We start from the raw sequence: 20,480 nt of genomic DNA on the forward strand, positions 1-20,480 counted from the left end.
ATATAGGTAACAATATACATCCATTTTTGTGCATGCAATAATTGTTTGTTATATGTTTGATTACTGATTAATTTCATCTGAATAAGCAGTTATTAGCCCCGCACCGATATTCTGGTGAATTATTAACATTTCACATTTAATAGCAGGTTACTTTGAAGCAGTCAACAAAATGGTATGTTTAATGTTACATTTTTCATGGCGCGGATTTCAGGGTGAGGTTCTGCACCTCCTACAAAGAGTGTCAGCTGTCAACTATTCCAAGATGCCAACAACTTTCATCGGTTCCACTGGCTTTGTGAGAGCTGATTTTTACTGATAAATGTGACTTTTCACTATTTGATTATGTATTGATTATATTGAATGGCTTCTGTCCTTATTAACTATTAGCTTTTGCTTTTAACACTCTTAGAAAGCATATTAATTAATGCTGATTGATCTGTGACCTAGTCCCGCTGCTGCACTAGCAAAAGGACTAGTATGGATTAGAAAACCGGTATTATTGAATGTAGCAGAATCCTGACTCCAAGGGTTCTCTTTATCATACATTAGCAAGACAAGAGAAATGAAACTAATTACATTCTTCTGTAATTGGTAAATGCATTTAAGAAGTGTTACCTGTTTCTGCAAGTCAGTCTTTTCTTTCCATATACTGAGTGGCTCCACGTACATGTTAAAAAAGGTGTTCTTCTCATCCTGGACTGGCTTCATGAATCTAACTTTGATATTAGACTCCATCTGAGAATGGACATTATTAGATTAGTTTAGATAAGCTTTTTTAATCCCATGAGGAAATTATTTGACTTCTCAAAGTCAAATATCCTATGGCAGTGGTTTTCAATCTGTGGGGCTGGCCCCCTCTAGGGGAGCGCGAAGTAACAAAAGGAGGGCACAAAGATGTGAAAAAAAGAAAACAAGAATCAAAAATATGAAAAATAAATCTATTGAAACCAAAACAAATTAACTTAAACTACATTCTTATACTAGAAAAATAAATATAGAGATAGAAAAATGTCGATAAAAGTTAAGTAGGTATAATAAAATATGCATCTATGATATATCATTAATTAAAAAATAACTAATTGGTATTAGTGGACTCCTTTCAAAAAAACACTGGGTTGAGCGCAATTAAAACTGTTATGAAAACTCTGGTTGCAAATACGTAAAGGTTGAGAAACGCGGTCCTATGGGAACTCACTTGATGTTAGAATTATTTAAATAAATTTCAACCTTTCCACCTCTTACACTAAACGTCTAGCAAATTGACTTCTCAGAAGCTGGAGTGGTAATCACAGTACTTCTTTCAGACAACCACAAAACAAATTTTGAACCATATTTGAGCCTTTTCCAACAAGTTTTACAAAAACATAGCAGAGATTATGAAACATTAACAAGGGATATCATACCTAATCTGGCATGTGTAATAATGGAGTCAAAACATAGAAAAAGATTTGGGGGTAACATCTTGGTAAACCTGTATTCTTGAAGTTTTGGCAAGAAAAGAAACAAACACGTCTTTTCAGAACATTCAGGAATGGAAGTTGAGTCCTGGCTTCTATGGTGGGTAGACAGGAAGGGGTGGATCCAGAAGAGTTGAAACCGTAAATGATGTTTGTGTTGGTAGAGTTGTCGGTCAGCTGAGGGAAAAAGAGAGAAAAGATTAGAGCACAGTACCAACCCCTGGCTCAGTGGGTAATCACAGTTATTTAATTCTATAAGCTGTCTCCCATGCTTATGTATGTGACACAACCCCCAGAGCCAAGAACCACTGGGCCGGGTGGCCCAAACCGGAAGGTTGCGAACCTGTGAAAGTGCATCGGTATTGGTATGGAGGGTACCTCGATGATGAAAGACAGTAACAACTGTAAGGTTGGAGGTCCAAGAACCACCTTAAAACTCATGGGTTTGATTCTTTTGGCACCGCCATCCTTTGGAGAGAGGCATGGTCAGTGACAAAGCTGAACGCCTGGCCTAGGATGTAGTACCTCAGTTGGTTAACAGCCAATTTGATCACTAGAGCCTCATATCCCCCGGCTGCATACATGGTGTCCTGGTCCAGCAATTTCTGGCTCAGGAACATGATAGGGTGTTCAACAACTTTGATGCTTTGGCTCAGCACGGCACCAAGATATGTGTCCAAAGTATTGGTCTGGAGGATGAAAGGCAGAGAAAAGTTAGGAGCCATCAAGATTGGTGCTGACTTAATGGTCTGCTTAAGGTCACTAAATGCAGTATCTGCTTTCAAATCCCATACCACTGTATTGGAAGAATGCTTTTTGTCAGGTCTGTCTTACCTAATGTCTGGTGTTGGCTTGGACTTGCTTTAGGTGTTCCTTGCAGATGCTGGAATAAATATCAATTTTATCCAGGTAGGCAGCAGATGCTGGAAAGTGCTCCATGCAACACAAATAGTAGGACATAATTCTGCCAGGGTCCGCTAGGGATGCAGTCTTTACCTTCGCAGAGTCTGTTAAGGGAACTTGCCAATACCCTTTCATTATGTCAAGAGTGGTCAGATACTCCGCTTTACCAAGTCTCTTGAGGAGGTCGTCCACTCATGGCATTGGATAAGTGTCAAACTGGGAGATTTGATTAAGCCACGAAAGTTGTTACAAAATCTCCAACTTCTGTTTGGCTTTGTGACCAACATGATGGGACTAAACCAGGGACTATAACTTTTCCAGTCACACCAAGATCTTGCATATGCTTGATTTCAAGCTCCACCTCTGCTTGTTTTGCTTCTGGGAATTGATACAGGCATTCTCTAATGATCACACCAGGTTTCGTCACAATGTCATGTACAATCAGAAAGGTCATACCAGGTTGTTTGCTCAAAATCTCCGGGACAGGTAGGATAACTGCTTCTAATTCTTGCTGTTGTTTGGTCATCAAATAATACCAAATTTAAGGACTGATTATGAGAAAAGAAGGAACAGGGCTGACCGAAGTTTGGACTTTGTTCCTGCTCCTTTCCACGGTTTCAACAGATTGATGCAAAAGACCCATTTGCTCGGCCAATGATTAGATTGTTTCACCAAATACTCAACAAGCTCTTTCCTCTCCTTAACTGTGTAAGGGCTCTGCCAATGAGTCAGTAATTTAAAGTGGGAGGTGGGGACGAGAACCATGACACAGTCTCCAGTGTGGAACTCCTGTAGAGACATGACATGGTTGTAGCAATGGGCCTGTGCTGATTGCACTTTCTCCATGTGTTCTTTTAAAATGGGTTCAAATTGCACAACTCTATTGTGTGACTGCATGATATATCCACAATATATTTGCAGAAGGGAGTTTCTCTTCCCTCCCAACCCTCTTTAAGTATGTCCAATAGCCATTGCAGTTGTCGCACATATGATAGTTCAATGGGGGAGAAGCCTGCAGAGACTTGGGGAACTTCCTGATTGGCAAATAATATGAGGAGGAGCAACTGATCCCAGTTCCTCTCATCCTTGCTGACCACCTTATGAAGCATTTGTTTGAGAGTCTGGTTGATCAGCTCCACTAGAATCTCAGTTTGAAGATGGAATACTGAGGTCTTTAAGTGCTTAATCCTGAGTAATTTGGCAACTTCTCTGAACGTCTCTGAGGTGAATGGCATGTCTTGTTTTTTTAAGACTTTTTAGGGATGCTGATATGTGTAAAGGACTAGTAACAACAATTGCACCTCACCCTTTTGTTCTGCTATATCAAATCATTTTTAATAACAAAATGCAGCCCCTGTGGCATGGGATGTTCTGAGCGTTGGCCATTTGCATTTCTGGCAAACCTTAAAGTATCATAATTCCTTTGTTCCTTTTTAAAGAAAGTGAAAATGTTAAAAGAGATAGAGGGTCGGGGCTGATCTCAGTGGGTGTGGTGTCTGACTGCCATAGCCCAATGTCATCCGAGGAGATGTCACTCTGGGATGCCCTGGTGTCTACCACGTCACCCTGAGTAGACATACTGTATGACTCCTCAATGAAACTGGCTGTGATCGCAGAGTGGGGACAGCTTGGGATGGGCTCACCGTCCATAACAAGGCGCAGAGAAAACCCAGGAGTTTTCTGATTGGTACAATTCAGGTCATAAAATGATTTCTTCAAAATGTCACATATATTTGTCTCTTTCTTTTTTGCCCAGTGCTTGCTTGACATTGTGCACCAGAAGGCGTGAGCTTATTCAGTGCAAGTAGGACTACACTGGTGGTGGGTTGCTTGTGCTATAACACGCTTGACTTGGCGGCGATCAATGCACATGTACTGTACAAGCCATGCACGGGGGCCACTGAGGAAAAAGAGTGTTCATGGCTCACCTTACAGAGAAACATACTCGTCGCTTCTTACAAGAAAAGGCGATGGATAAAGCAAAAGAGGATGCAACATCTACAAGCTTCTGTTCCAAGACCGCCACTCCCCCCAGCCTCTTCAGTGTAATAGTAACCACAGCATAGAGAGAGTTGTGTACATTGCAACAGGTACACATGTCGTAAACATAGAAAGGATGGTCCTTGGGTGTGTGGGAACTGTTTACATTTGAATCTGATGATTGCATATAGCGTAGAACTGACCTCTCTGTACTATTCTTTCCTCTGCATGTCCTGGAGTACAAAAGAAACAGCACTGTGCACCAGAATGTGGAGACTGCATGGACAAGATCAAAAAAAAAAAATGCGGTCAGTGATTACAAGCACAAGAAGGCATGCAAATGAATATGAATAATATGAATAATGTTGCATCAGTGCCACAATGTTTTCTGAAATGTACTATATAGGACATAAATTAAGTTATTCCAAATATCATATATACCTATGTCTCTGTTTTTTTCTCAGTGCGGCTTTGACATCATAGACCATAAGGTGCAACTAATTCAGTGTGAGCCGGAGCACTCAATAAAATCGAATAAAAAAAATTCAAGTGACGGTGAGATACGAAGAAGGCAGATTCACCAGCGTTTGTGTGTCAGCTTTTATCTCCCAGATCAGAGAATTTCCAGTTCCATTGTCTCAAAACACCACTCATAGTTAGTGCCAGTTTCAGATAAAAAGTAACAGTGTCAGATCTGGGGCAGGGGGTGGGTGTTGTATCATGATCGTGACTGAGAGAATAAAAGTGGAAAAAAAAGCTAACTTTTACAAGTACTATAAATTTACACCACCTGTTACAGACACAAACCAAATGTATGTTTTTATTGTATAATATTAACAATAAGAGCAGCTCACTGCTCAAAACGGTAAATATGCCGGAGAGCTGATTTCGAACTCACGACCTCCGGATTATAAGTCAGCGGATCTTACTGCTGCACCATGGAAGCTGTTGTATTGTCCTTGAACCTTTTATGAAAGTGTTTATTTGATATTTGGCCATCAGCCTTCACACATTATACAGTTCATGTCTGCATTTTATCATTTATTACTAAAACATGAAAAATGTTTCTGTTTTAATGATGTGTTTACATAGATCGTTGTAGACACAAAACACACATCAAATTATTTCCCCCTGCAATTGTGGGTAGCTCACTCTCAGATAATCAATCAAGGCAGGAACTGGGAGAATTTCTTGCCCATTCTGAGGCGATGGGGGGATGGTAGCAGGCTGCTTGCTGGTTGGGCTTATCGACACATTTAGAAGACAAAAGACGCTGACGGAGAGGTGCGAAGGGATTTAAGGTGGGCTGGATTTACGAGTTTTTTTGTAGGCTCTGGTAATTCTAGTGTTAAGAGAGGGTTTTGGAGGAGCATCCATGTCTTCTAGAGGTGTGTTCAGCCCCCCTGTTCACAATTTATATGGCTGTGGAGCACACTGGGACTTGCAGTCCAGTGGGACATAAAGAAGATTTACTGCTTTTCAGAGTGCACTCTTGACCAAGGAGTTCTTTCTGCTTGTGGTGTGTACTCCTGGGTCTGGGTATAAAAGGGACCACCAAGTCTGCTTTAAAATTTTGGGTCTATGAATAAAAGAGAACTCGTTTTCCTGCAATAAACTATCAATGTTTCTAAGATTATTTTATAGTTATCTGCTTGTGCTTTCTCTCTCATAAATCAAAAAAAGAATAGAAGCGTGGTAAGTTCCTTTATTAGAACTAGCTGTAATCTCTAGATCCTTTTTCTTGCACACACATTAAAATTATCACTCCCTTTTGGTTATGAGTTCCTTAATAAACATGATCTCAAAGGTTACAAATGAAATTTATTATTGTAATTATTTTATTATCAACCACTTGCAACTGCTTTCTTCTTTTTTTTCTTTTTTGTTTTTTCTGTCCTTCCAGCCATAGGACCTTACTTTATTCTTTGTTATTTAGTATCGCCTAATGTTATTTTTATTTTTTCTAAACTTTTCTTTCTTCATTTTGTAAAGCACATTGAGCTACACCACTTGTATGAAAATGTGCTATATAAATTAATGTTGTTATTGTTCATATTTTTTCATATATTCTCTATGTTTCTAACTTCTTGCATTGAAGCTTTCCCTTCAGCCCTATCATCATTTCACCTTAAGCTTTCATTGATTCTTGCTGGAAACATCAAGCCAAGGGACAGATTAGGTCCTTGCTTAACAAGAAGAAGGAAATTTAGTCTAACAGTTAGACCAACACCTCCACTCCCATGGGAAGTCAGTGCTGGGAGAGGAGTCGAGGGAGAAACCTTTGGGTGAAGAAGAGATGAGGAGCCTCACTGTGCTTTACAACAACAACAACAACATTTATTTCTATAGCACAGTTTCATACAAAAAGTAGCTCAAAGTGCTTTACATAATGAAGAAAAGAAAAATAAAAGACAAAATAAGAAATTAAAATAAGACAACATTAGTTAACATAGAAAAGGAGTAAGGTCCGATGGCCAGGGTGGACAGATTTTAGTAGTAGACTGTTAAATGGAAGAAATCTGTGAAAGATATTTGTAAATAAAATGATTGTGTTTGCACTGAAACTGTGTTGGTAAAGTTGTGTCAAGGGTTTGAGGATTGTGAGACGCACCCTACAAGCCTCATACTAGAAGTTTGTAGAAAACAAAGAAGGAAGGGAAGAGAAGGTAAATATTGTAGCAGCCAGAATATTATATTAAAGATAGATGGGGTTGGACATGTGATCGACAGCAAAATGTCTGCATGTCTGCTGAGCTTTGCATTCCATGAACCCATGGAACATTCATGGTACACCATAAAAGCCCTCCTGAGAAGGTTCGAGAAGGTAGGCAGAGACTCCTCGAGCACTGGATAAACAGAGCCTGAGGGAAAATAAGAGGATCATGAAGACAGACACAGCACATGACTCTGGGCAACAATTGAGGACACTGGAAATGCAGAATAGCTCAGGCTAGTTTAGGTAAATGTCACTTTATGAGTCATTTCCTGTGGCCTTAACACCGGGACAATGATACTCTAGAAGTTTGGCTCTGAACCATTTATTGTTATATAAATACACCCATTTTCAGGCTTAACTCTCTTTCGGTGTGTATCTCAGTCTTTCCATCTCTGCGCTTGTTACAATTTGATGTGGCTCCACCACTGCACACTCCCCAACTCCACCAACCAGAGAATATCAGAAACTTTGTTATCTCTTTATGATGTCAGAGAACAGGCATCCCAGCCAGAAAGGAGGATAGTTTTTACCCAGAATGGAGGCCAGAGAGGAAGGAGAGATGAGATGGTTGGCTGGACAAAGAAACAACTTTGTGCCCAGCCAAAATAATATGATGAATGGACCAGCAGAAGCCCAAAGCTGGAATTAGGTCCATTATCCATACCACAGGTGGCAGTGGTCCTCTTGTGGTGACCCAGTTTGGACATCCGCAGGGGTGCTTGGGAGTTGGAGTCCGGAACTGCAACCCTGTCGTGGTCCCTGGGTGCCAGTAAAGAGCACTTTTGGTGGAAGACCTCCCTACATTCCATATGACCCAGAAGTGCTTCCAAGTGGACTGGTTTGAAAAGGAGCCCACTGCCTCACCACAGCGACTCAGAGTCAGGAGGCAGTGGGCAGCACTCAATTGGAGGATGGAAGAAGGAAGAATTTTTGGTAGTCGGGCTTATTCATTGATCTTTATACAGGTGATTGTTAAAAAGTGTCTTGGGTGAATAAATATCTTTTCTTTTACCCCAGTTATTTTGTTGGGTGTTATTGCATTTGAAGTTTGGAGGAATGACTGATGACCCCTGGTGGTTACAATCTGTTCTGCACAAAAACACCAGCTAAAAAATATCATCCAAAACAACAAAGAACATGGGGTAAGCAACACATAAATAAGTCACTTTTGGGTGGAGTATTCCTATAAGTTATTAGAGTTACTGTATGTAAAATGAAAGAAGAATGAAAGAACAGTGACATTTATTTGAATTAAAGATTATTTTAAAATTTCTTATGATTAAATAAAACTGTTGCCATGTCTTTAAAACATTACTTTATATAGACCCTTTGGCTTATCTTCGTAAATAGTATCTTAAAACATGCTCAATATTCCAGATATTTTGGACCTGTCATGCTTGGTTTATTATACTGTACTAGCCAACTCGCGGCGTACCATACGCCGCATAATCAGGCCGCTTTTTTAATGATTTTTAAGCACAAGGAAAAAATTAAAACGCCACATAGCCTCAGGAGCACTAACATACCTACCGTCAAGGAAAGTCTGTATTTCGTCATGTTGAAAAATATCATCGGCTGGCTCCCTGTGAAGTGCAATTGATGCAGCGTCGTGTCCTTTGTACACATACTTATAAAGATACTTGATACATTGAATGGACGCGCAAACTTCAACGTTAATATGAGCATTGAATTTCTGAGAAAACCACGGATTGTAAGAAACTATCCAACGGTTGTCGATATCGTATTTGCCAACAACGGCAGTTCTCCCTTGTCTTCGGCGGTATATGGGGTATCCTTGTGTGTTTTCTTGGGTCTCTGCGTTGAAGTCTTTCAGGAAATTTTTGGTACACGTGTCGTCTTTCATGCAAGGTGATTTGGCGTTGAGCGTGCCACACGGACCATGCACCATGCATTTGGTGACAATTTGGAAAAGTCGAGGGTGTATTTCAGGATTTGGAAGCTCAGCACAGACATATTTGTCTATATCATCTTTGGTCCTTATTTTGGATTGTGAGTCAAGTGTAAGTAACATATGGCAATGAGGCAATCTCGTTCGTGGAATTCAATGCCGAAGATGTAAGCGAGAACATTGCAGAAAATATTCTTTTCCAGAATATCTGTTAGAAAATGTCGCAGTTTGATATGAAAGACGCGAGCAACGATGTCAGGTCTGTGTTCTATTTGCTCATGATGGGAAATGGCGTTGCAGATTTCCGGCCAAGCAGGATTGCAGGTGAAGGTTAAAAATAAGTCAGGCTTTCCACATTTGCGGACAATTGCCATTGTGTCTTGGTAGTTCTGTTGCATGTACCTTGGACTGCCTTGAAAGGTAGAGGGAAGAATGATCAATTGTCCAGGGCGGAGGTCATGGTGATGTGCTTTCGCAGTGACAGCATCCACAAGTCCCCTGTATTGCTCTACACGCAAATCTTGTTGATGTGACTGAAGGTAATGTAAACGGGCGCCTTCTGTTCTGACATATGCGTCGACGATGTATTGCTGGAAGAGTTTGCCACTGGAATCCATCCATCCATCCATCCATTTTCCATCCGAACACAGGGTCACGGGGGTCTGCTGGAGCCAATCCCAGCCAACACAGGGCACAAGGCAGGAACCAATCCCGGGCAGGGTGCCAACCCACCGCAGGACACACACAAACACACCCACACACCAAGCACACACTAGGGCCAATTTGGAATTGCCAATCCACCTAACCAGCATGTCTTTGGACTGTGGGGGGAAACCGGAGTGCCCAGAGGAAACCCACGCAGACACGGGGAGAACATGCAAACTCCACGCAGGGAGAACCCGGGAAGCGAACCCGGGTCCCCAGGTCTCCCAACTGCGAGGCAGCAGCGCTACCCACTGCGCCACCGTGCCGCCGCCACTGGAATGCAAGACACTAAATGAAGATCTCATGGCAAGCCTGAAAGCATAAAATTAGAGCTGTGTGACTCGCGTTCTTTTTGCGGTTTGCTTTTCCTCAACATGGGTCAATTGTATGTGCCAGCCTGGATCTTCGTAAGGGAATAGCAGTGGATAAACCATGGGGTCACAGTTCATATTGAGAACAGAAATACGCTTACAAACATCTCCCATCGGATATATGCAAATGTCGCATTGTGCAGGAGGTTCCCCGTCTTCACCTACAAAGATAGCAACAACATCTGTTTGACAGGACGGGGCGTTATACCTTCTCATATCCAGACCTGGATTTTCCATGAACACCATTCGTACAGCAGTAACAGGGTTACCGTGAGTGATAATGTCATGCATTTGCATGTAAGACTTTGCGAAGGGATTAACCTGTCGTATCATGTTGTCTAGTTGAAGCAACAAAATGTCACTGCAAGCGCTATTACATTCCTTTTGCAAATGTTGACTGGTAGCCTCAGCAGAATCGAAGATATATAGCTGACCGTATTGTGGTGACATGTCAGGATTGGCATATAAAGGAGAGACCTGGTGATAAATTTGACCGTGGATTCTGAAAGCATACAGTCCTTGTCCAGATGGTTGAGCGATGTGTGCGCCCATTGACGCGAAAGTAAAAGCAGAGTTGTATTCCCTGATATGATCACAGTAATTTCGGGACAGTGGGTTCTTGCCAGTCAAGAGGTCTTCTAAAAAAAGAGGGGGTTTGGATAGCGGTTGCAAAGACACCTTGCCGGCATGACAACACTTAGTGTAATGTCCGGATTTGTTGACCTCTGCTGGCCAATGAAGAGCATTGCAAGAAGCACATAGTGTGGTAGGTAGGCCAATGTTATGGTCTTGGACATGAATGGCGGTATCTTTTTGAAAAGCTGCAGAAAACTGAATGCAATGTTTGTGCATGAACGATTTAGTGCTGTGTTGACACTGAAGGGAACTGGAATGAGTTGTGTCGAAGCATTGCTGGCAATGTTCACATTGCATAATTCGTTCAGTGGAGTGTGTTTTTAAATGCATGTTGAGATATCTCTGCACTCGGAACGTTTTTGAACAAATCGTGCATTGAAAGATCTGTTTCGAATGCGTTTGTTCAGTGGATGGAGTGGGTGTTTAAATGTGCTTTGAGAGATTTCTGGCGCATGAAGGTTTTGGAGCAGTGTTGACACTGAAAATAATTCATCAGGGAATGTGTTTTGTGATGGTTAGTAAGGTATCTGCTTGCGTGAAAGTGTTTGTCGCAAATTTTGCATACAAATGTTTGTGTTGAATGGATCTGCATATGGTTGTGGAGATCCATCTCACCTGTGAAGTCCTCGTTACAAAATGTGCAATTGAAGGTGAGAGTGGAATGAGTTTGTAAGTGTTTCTTGAGAGCGCGAGTTGTTTTGAAGCATTTCTGGCAATGTTCACATTGCATCATTCAGTTAGTGTTGTGTTTTTTTAAATGTGCGTTCAGACATCTCTGCACTTGGAAGCTTTTGGAACAAAAGGTGCATTGTAAGTCAACGAGGCTCACAGCTGGATTTGGACCGCAGCACAGACCAAAGCGAGTATGTGTTTGATGAGCTGTTCGAGTTGGTGGGCAGTGCTCTGAGGTGCGTTCCCGATCACGTGGAAGGAGGGGTAGAGTTTCTGGGCGGGGCTTCGTTGTTCCTTTCCCATGGTTTTCAATGGTGGACGCGGTCAGGTGTCGTAACCGAAAAGAATAATGAAAAGTCAACGTGGCTCAGAAGTGCATGTGGACTCCTAGCACAGACGAAAGCGACTTACTGGGTGGTCGGTGAGTTTTTGCGTCCGGGCACATGAGCAGGTAGTGTGAATGCCTAGAGAGCGAGGGTGGACGCGGGCCGGGGAATAAGGAGTGTTGGTGGGCGGGGAAACGTCTTCCGTGTTCCTGCAGGACCATCTAAGAAGACGCATGTTTGTCGCGGATGCGGTGGACGCGGGCCAGGGAATAAGGAGTGTTGGTGGGCGGGGAAACGTTTTCCGTGTTCCTGCAGGACCATCTAAGAAGACGCATGTTTGTCGCGGATGCGGTGGACGCGGGCCAGGGAATAAGGAGTGTTGGTGGGCGGGGAAACGTTTTCCGTGTTCCTGCAGGACAATCTAAGAAGACGCATTTTTGTCGCGGATGCGAATTGCTGTATGTAGCGTGTAAAACAGTTTGCGATGGTGCACGCCGTCGTGCGTCATAACCGAAAAGTCAACGTGGCTCAGAGGTGCATGTGGACTGTAGTCCAGACAAGCATAAATGACGGCGTGTTTTCCGAGGCGTCGCATCTGAGTTGGTGGGCGTGGCTCTGCGAGTTGTCGTCGGATCCAATGGTCTTAGAGTTGGTGGGCGTGGCTGTCTTGCATGCTTTCCATGGATGGCTACTTGTCGGTGGCTTAGTGAATTATATATATAGATACTTCTCAGTAATATTTGCAAGACTTTCTAACCAAGTCTATATATTCCCCAAATAATATATGAGTCCTGAATTTTTAGATAACTTTAACAGTATGAGTACTGTTGTTTTTATTTAGTCATTCATTTTAAAAACAGGTATTTCATGTCTCATCTTGTTAAATAAAAATAGGTGGCAGAAAAAAAAAAGAAAAGATTAAAACCACAAATTATTTTTTGTCATATCAATGAAAGGTAAATGTGATTGGCTGACAGCAGAAAGGCACCTTTGTCACATCTGAGATAAAAAGGAGACCCTGGAGCCACATCCTTCAGATCCAGACTTGCCTTCAGGTTTTTATGAGATCAAAGAGATCAAAATCAAAAGTTCACAGCATTTTGCATGGGTAAGTATTCACCCGACTGTATGTAATTTGAGAGCAGATATACAGTTGTTCTGCATTATATGAGGTCTAGTTTTAATTTTAAGATGAATATAACAAAATTATATGATGAAAGTTATGGAATGTTAAAAATGTTGTTTTAGACTTTCATGTCATGGCACATGAACACATTTGGTCTGATAAATGTGCTGTGTCTGTTTAGTATTTTGCCAAAGTTAATTTGCTATAATTAAGATGACCACCAATTTCAACAGATATATGATTCTCAAATATTTGACTTGCATTGTGTTAAGGGATTACCTCAAAGATTTTTGGCCTATATTTGTTGTGGGGTATAAAATCTGCAATTTTTTCATTATATTTTCATTATATTTTGCTCAAGTCAAATAAGATGAATTCAAACGCAAGACACTTGTATAGGCATTTTAGCATCAAAAGCATATCCTCTTCCCGAATTATACCTCACTTTTAAAACAGTTGTTCAAAACAAATTGGTAAATTGGTTTACAGCCTGGGAAAGGAACACATGCCAGTAGATACTAGGCAACATCACAAAACTTTATTATTTGGGAAAAACATAGATTAAAGAGTCTGAGCAAAATTTATCCATCATATCGACAGCCAGCCAATTGCAATATCTAACAATCACGTGTTGCGAAACCCCCGGTAGAATTTTATAATAAATATGACTTGTTTGAAGAGCGACATATGGAAAGAAGAGGAGAAGAACAATGTCAGAAGAGGGAGCCGGCAATGTGCACCCGTTTCCATCTCATCGTCAGCAAAGCATTTCATGAACAACTACGAATGCTAGATCAGAAGCCTTGTCATCTTTTACTTTTTCGTAAGCTTTTCCTAAAGACTATATATATCCAGACTTTGCTATCCACCTTTTCTTTTATGCTTTTCTCTACTGATATTATTATTCCTGTAATAAATATCATGCTGCTTTTAGCCTTCTATTATTTGTCTTAATGTCCAGAAGTAATAGGTAGTTTTCTTTGAGCACCTGGTGCAGCCAGAGGTTTGTCATACACTCCGTGCTGCGAGGTTTATTAAGGGATGAGGGTGTAGGCTGTACCTAAAAGTAGGGAACAGGACGTAAAGTAAGGCATTCTTGGTTCATAAATGACCTGTTGTCAAGGATGCTGAGCCTTTGTATGTTTGAATATGTTCTTGGAGACCAAAAGTAATATTTAGGTCTGAGATATCATTAAAACATCGTATGTTGTTCATACCAACAATAAATAAGTCTCTTGAAGTGCTGAGAGAGTGACAAGCTGTGTTATTCCTAAAGCACTTGTGTGGCTTAAACTGCTAGAGATTAACCTGCTGTGTGGGTGCCATTCATAGGGCACTGTTATGATTAGGATCTGTGTGTCTGCGTATATCTATGTATGTGTGTGTTAATCTTAAGGTGCGACAGTAGACCTAATGAACCTGATAAGTACACACCCCTAGATAAAGGGTAAGTAGAGGGAAATACAATGATAACACATATTGTATATATAACACATAAATAAAACACTTCCCACCAGCACCCACCCATCCCACAGAACATTTCAACAGAAACACAATAAGAAAAAAAAGAGAGTCAGGTGAGTCAACAGGTAAACTGGCACACACACACACACACACACACACACACACACGCACAGGAGCTCAAGGCTAAGTAAGAGAAAAGAAAAATAAAAAGGAAAGGTGGACAGGAGAAACTGCCACATGGAGCAACCACTGACCATCTCTTTACTAACTGAGCAGCATGACGCCATGTGTGGATAACAGAGCCAGAAGAGTTGTTGATCCGAGATGCAGAAAGTTCAAGGACAAGATTATAAAATGAAGACTTCCACATTGGAGGAAAGAGGAGAGGAGGAGGAAAAGAGGAGATTTCCAGTGAGAGGCTAAAAGCAGTTTATCTGCTATAGTCACAGTCATTATAAGGCTCCATTTGGGAAAGAGAAAAGGAAAGTGATGAAAGAGAAGAAAGTTCTAAGAGAAGGAGAATTTGGCGGGACAAAGAAATGGAGAAAGAAGGAATCATAGAGCGAGGGATTCAGCCACATAGTGCCAGGGAGCCACAGCCGGAGGACATTTCCATAACATGTGGAGAGAAAACAGGACAAAGGTGACATAGAAAATTTAATTCTAGTTCCGGTAGATAACATCTCTCATGGGGGGGGTACAGTCTATGAACAAATTTAAATTGTGTGTGCTGGTGATTATGATTTTTAGAGTTGAGCTCCAGACTGGCCTTTGAGTACAAGCAAGGTGGTATAGCTCAAAATCAGGGAGACAGAGGCCCCCATCTGACCTGTTTCTGATTAAAATGGGAAAGGCGCTATATAAATAAAATGTATTATTATTAAAATGAAGCTATGAGAAAGCCATATTAAAATAATGAGTTTTTAGCAGTTTTTTTAAAGTGCTCCACCGTAATTTCTCAGCTATTCCAAATTTTAGGTGCATAACAGCAGAAGGCCATACGCCTCACCACTTCTTTTAAGTTTAGCTCTTGGAAGTATAAGCAGATCGTCATATGAAGATCTAAGATTATAATTTGGAGTGTAAGGTGACAGGCATTCCGAAATATAGGATGGAGCAGATTATTTAAGGTTTCAACAGAAACAAACAGAAAACAGAAAAATTGTAGTCTGTACCATAGGGAAACCCTCACCATAATACAAATTTGGGAAGAAAATAATAGTATCTTTTTTATTTCTGTTTAAATGCATACACACGTGAGAATGAAGTGACTGTTACACAACAACTACTAGCTGTAACCAGACCTCCTGCTGGTCGTGGAAAGAAGGCTGTGATACTGGAAAGGTATGCAGCAGTAATGGATGAGAAAATGAAGTACTGTAATATCTTGTGTAATTACATGCTTCTTTTATGCTTAAATGCTTGTTGTATGTATGTATAAGTCTGCCTTTCAGATTTGGTAAAAGCTTAGGAGTGAATACACCACAGTGACTTGTGCAGAGGGTGCCATAGGAGCACAGAGACTCCTGTATGCCAATTTGCTCCTTGTATTTGTAAAGCAAGAGTTTCATACTTGCAGTGGGAGCATGGGACTCTGCTCATGGTAATCTTCTCTATTCTCCTGTTCCTACTTGATATTAAGATGCAGCTTAGGTCTGGAGTATAGGGTACAATTCTTGAAATTGAAAGAATAATATTTGAGTCTTTTAAAGGCACAAATACATGTCTTCACTTATTTGACTCCAGTCATCTCTACTTGGAAATTAAAAGAATTCACAGGGGACTCCATCAGCACTATCAAGCTCTGTGAACACATCTACAAGATAGAAAACTCAGGTAGTGAACCATTTGCAAAGTTATTTAAACAGTTTTAAAAGTCTCTGTTACCATGAATTGTTAGACTCTCACATACCTATATCTGAAGCCACACTCTTAAACTGCTATCTGTCCAAAAGTCTGTTTCTCTGTAAATGAATCACTTCTAAAAAAAAAAGCAAAAGTGCAGTCTGATCTCTAACACTCTAAGTTAGCTTGGGGGTATCTGGGAAGTCTTCAGGATGGATTAGAGATTATTGTTGAACATTGGATGACCCACCTTTTTGTGTTGGACTGCATAAATTGAAATAAACAGCATAAGGTTGTAATTTTAGGTAATGTCACATGCAGGACAGGAGAAACACAGGAATAAGCAAAAAGTAACCTTGTTTTGTTTACAGTATTTATTCTTTTCTTTTATATTTGCAGATTATATTTTGTAAAATATACACACTGAGAAGAAAAGGATTGGGTTATTGATTACACTGCTGAGGTGCCTGTTTTTGAAGAGGAGAAGTTTCACCCATCCCAAGCAACGATGCAGAAACGGTTAAAGTAATATTTTTAATATTTTACAGACAACTAACTTAAAGTCTTTCTTCCAGGTCTGCAGGCGGTAAAACTAAATGGAAAAAAAAAAAACAAGCATAATGGGTAATAATTATAGGCTTGGAGTTTAAACAGCATTTGGGAAATTGTTTTTTCATTTAATTTTCTAACCCAATTAATCCAGACCAGGGTTGTAGGGGTAGCATAGGAAGCAAGGCTGGAACAAACCCTGAATGGGGTGCCAGTTTATCAGAAGGCAAACAGACACACACCCAAACCCACTAGGGCCAATTTGACGTCACCAATTCACCTAACATGAATTTCTTTGGACAGTGGAAGGAAACCAGAGCATCAGGAGAAAACTCACAGAGGCACAGGGAGTGACATTCAAACTCCACGTAGGGAGGACTTGAGACATGAGCCCTGGTCTCCTTACTATAAGGTAGCAGCAGTACCACTACACCACCGTGCCACTCGGGAAATTGGTGCAAAAGAAAGTCACAGTGGTCTAGGTGTCAGTCTATAAAATATTATATGTCACAGTATTAAAATAAATATGAGAGGAGTTAACCAGCATTCATTGTAACACTTAGAAGGTCCATATTCTGCTGGAGGTTGTTATGCCAAATGAGAATGCTCATAGCGGTTTGACTGGACTGCAGCAATGACACTCTCCACCTGCCTTTTAATTTCAAGACGCCCTGCTTGAACAACCTGTGGGTAAAATGAGAATGAACAACTGATACATATTATTTGGTAACTGACCAGGGGATGCAGATGGTTTATGAGAAAGTAAGTACAAAAAAAACAGTCTAAAATTTATGCAGATTGCTATAAAGAAAACAATGCCTTAAACTGTGTCATAGCTAAAGAAGAATTATAGGGAATAAAAAAAATAGAATAAAAAAGAGCAGAGTACTTTAAAACATTGAGACTATTGAATTATTGAACAAGGACTTTGAAACAACAGCAACAATGTTTATTTTTCGACAGCACATTTTCATGCAAAGCATAGAGCTCAAAGTGCTGTACACGATGTTAAAGAAAAATTGCAAGTTTAAAAAATAGTCTGAGTTAGCATAAATCACTCTAATTCGGGGTGTTCATAAGAAATGTAATGATTTACATCATGAGGTAGAAGTACATAATAAGCAAGAATAGTTGCGTCACATAGTTGAAATATTAAAATGTGTGTTTCAGCTTTAATGTTTTGTGACGTGTGAGTCCCTGACTTGCACCCCAAAACAGAAGGTTGAGCCTCAGCACTTTAGCAAAACCAGCTTTATTCTGCTTGAAACAGGAACAGCACGGTTATTTATTTATTGTAACGGGATCTGCCACTCTCCTGTACACAGACACAGTAATCAGGCAGGGTCGTGGCCAGGTTAGTGGCCAAATAGATAGATAGATAGATAGACAGACAGACAGACAGACAGACAGACAGACAGACAGACAGACAGACAGACAGACAGACAGACAGACAGACAGATAGATAGATAGATAGATAGATAGATAGATAGATAGATAGATAGATAGATAGATAGATAGATAGATAGATAGATAGATAGATTCACATACTCCAGCAGCAGTATACTGATAAAAAACAATATTAAATTAAAGCGTAATAATAATGCAGGTATAACAGACAATAAGTTTGAATAATGTTAACATTTACCCCCCACGGTGGAATTGAAGAGTTGCATAGTGTGGGTGATGAACGATCTCCTCAGTCTGTCAGTGGAGCAGGACGGTGACAGCAGTCTGTCGCTGAAGCTGCTCCTCTGTCTGGAGATGATCCTGTTCAGTGGATGCAGTGGATTCTCCATGATTGACAGGAGTCTGCTCAGTGCCCGTCGCTCTGCCACAGATGTCAAACTGTCCAGCTCCGTGCCTACAATAGAGCCTGCCTTCCTCACCAGTTTGTCCAGGCGTGAGGTGTCCCTCTTTTTTATGCTGCCTCCCCAGCACACCTCCGCGTAGAAGAGGGCACTCACCACAACCGTCTGATAGAAGATCTGCAGCATCTTATTGCAGATGTTGAAGGACGCCAGCCCTTCTAAGGAAGTATAGTCGGCTCTGTCCTTTCTTACACAGAGCATCAGTATTGGCAGTCCAGTCCAATTTATCATCCAGCTGCACTCCCAGGTATTTATAGGTCTGCACCCTCTGCACACAGTCACCTCTGATGATCACGGGGTCCATGAGGGGTCTGGGCCTCCTAAAATCCACCACCAACTCCTTGGTTTTGCTGGTGTTCAGTTGTAGGTGGTGTGAGTCGTACCATTTAACAAAGTCCTCGATTAGGTTCCTATATATTTATATTTTTTCTGTATTTTTGGATGCTTACTTTGTATTGTTCTGTCTTTCAGTCATTGTTTCTAAGCAGTTGGCTTTTTTAAATTCTATCTCAATAACAGCAATTAATCATGAGCACAGTAGGCACCAGCTCAAATGACTCTGAAAGAAGCAACTACTATAGTGTTACCCACCTATTAGTATATGATTGTATAAATAACCACCATAAAGAACATTAAAAAAGAATAAATTCTGAACACATATAACACACAGAAATTCCTGCTCCTCTTTTTTCTTCTTCCTCTTTATCTTTTCCTATTTCTATGTTTGGATGACGTGCTTTATCAACTTCTCCATTCAGTTCGGTCCTGCACCTCCTGACCAGTCAAGCCCTTTTCATTCAGATCTTCTTTGACTTTATCCATCCACCTCCACTTTGGCTTCCCTCACATTCTATTTTCCTAGACTTCCATGTCCATCATTCTTTTGCCCACTTGTTCATTGTCTCTCCTGTACTTTCTTAGATATCCCTCCCACTTTTATTGAACCTCTGACTGTCTCATGTCTTATTCTGTCCTTTTTTTGTAACAACACACAACCATTTCCACATTTCTGCCATATCCACCTTCTTCTCCTGCACTCCCTTTACTTCCCATGTCTGAGCTTCATACATCATTTCAGGTCTTACCACTGTCTTAAAAACCTTAACTTTAACCTTTGCCTTAATTCACAATACTCCTGATGCCTTCTTTCAGTTGTTCTATCCAGACTGCATTCTATGGTTTACTGTATGTCTGATTTAATTCTCCATCTTGGGCCGCTGATCTTAGATATTTAAATATAACCGTTTTTTTCAATAGCTCCCTGCTGGCTAACTTCTGAATCCTGATCAAATCCTGTTCAAATCCAAAATCATGGCCAAATAACTAAATGTCTGCTTTCGGCTGCTCCCATTTAGGGGTCCCCACAGTGGATCACCCGCCTCCATCTATCTTTTTCTTTTACATCATTTTCTGTCACAACGACTGCTTTCATGTCCTCCCTTGCCACATCCATAAACCGCCTCTTTGGTTGTGCTGGAATTTATAAGCAAGTCTTCGAGATGTGAATTGCGTCACCTCCTTAGAGGCAGTAAATAGAAACCATGCAATGCTTCTTAGCCCTCTAAAATTATGAATTAGTGGGTTGACACATTTAGGAACAGCCAAAAAAAAAGTCTTTCATAAAAAAAGATGTTGAATAAAACACACATGAAAATAAAACCTTTAATTTTGCCTTTCAAAATATTAGTCTCACAAACTGAAAAAAAATAAGAATTGAAGGATTTTATAATTATTAACAAGGATATCCCATGGTCTTTTATTCTGGCTAGCTCAACCTACTGTAAAGAATTATTATTATTAGTAGTAATAGTAATACAATATTATTATTATTATTATTATTATTATTATCAAACTATTAAGCCTAGAAAGGAAAAGTCCATCAGAAATGGTATTTTATTTAGACAGTAGTACACCTAAAGGTGTAATAACAAGAATGGCAGACAGTCAAGAAGA

At 40.5% G+C, this 20,480-nt stretch overlaps 1 protein-coding gene across 1 annotated transcript; it reads right to left on the reverse strand.

The window, feature by feature from the left end:
- Positions 1–1,894: 1,894 nt before the first annotated feature.
- Positions 1,895–9,582, reverse strand: LOC127526981 (uncharacterized). The gene is given in 4 exon segments (XM_051924234.1): positions 1,895–2,146; positions 7,134–7,201; positions 8,587–9,105; positions 9,108–9,582. Coding segments are annotated over 4 exon segments (1,314 nt in total).
- Positions 9,583–20,480: the final 10,898 nt, after the last annotated feature.

The sequence above is a fragment of the Erpetoichthys calabaricus genome, chromosome 3, assembly GCF_900747795.2.
Source record: "Erpetoichthys calabaricus chromosome 3, fErpCal1.3, whole genome shotgun sequence".
In the NCBI taxonomy this organism is placed as follows: Eukaryota; Metazoa; Chordata; class Cladistia; order Polypteriformes; family Polypteridae; genus Erpetoichthys; species Erpetoichthys calabaricus.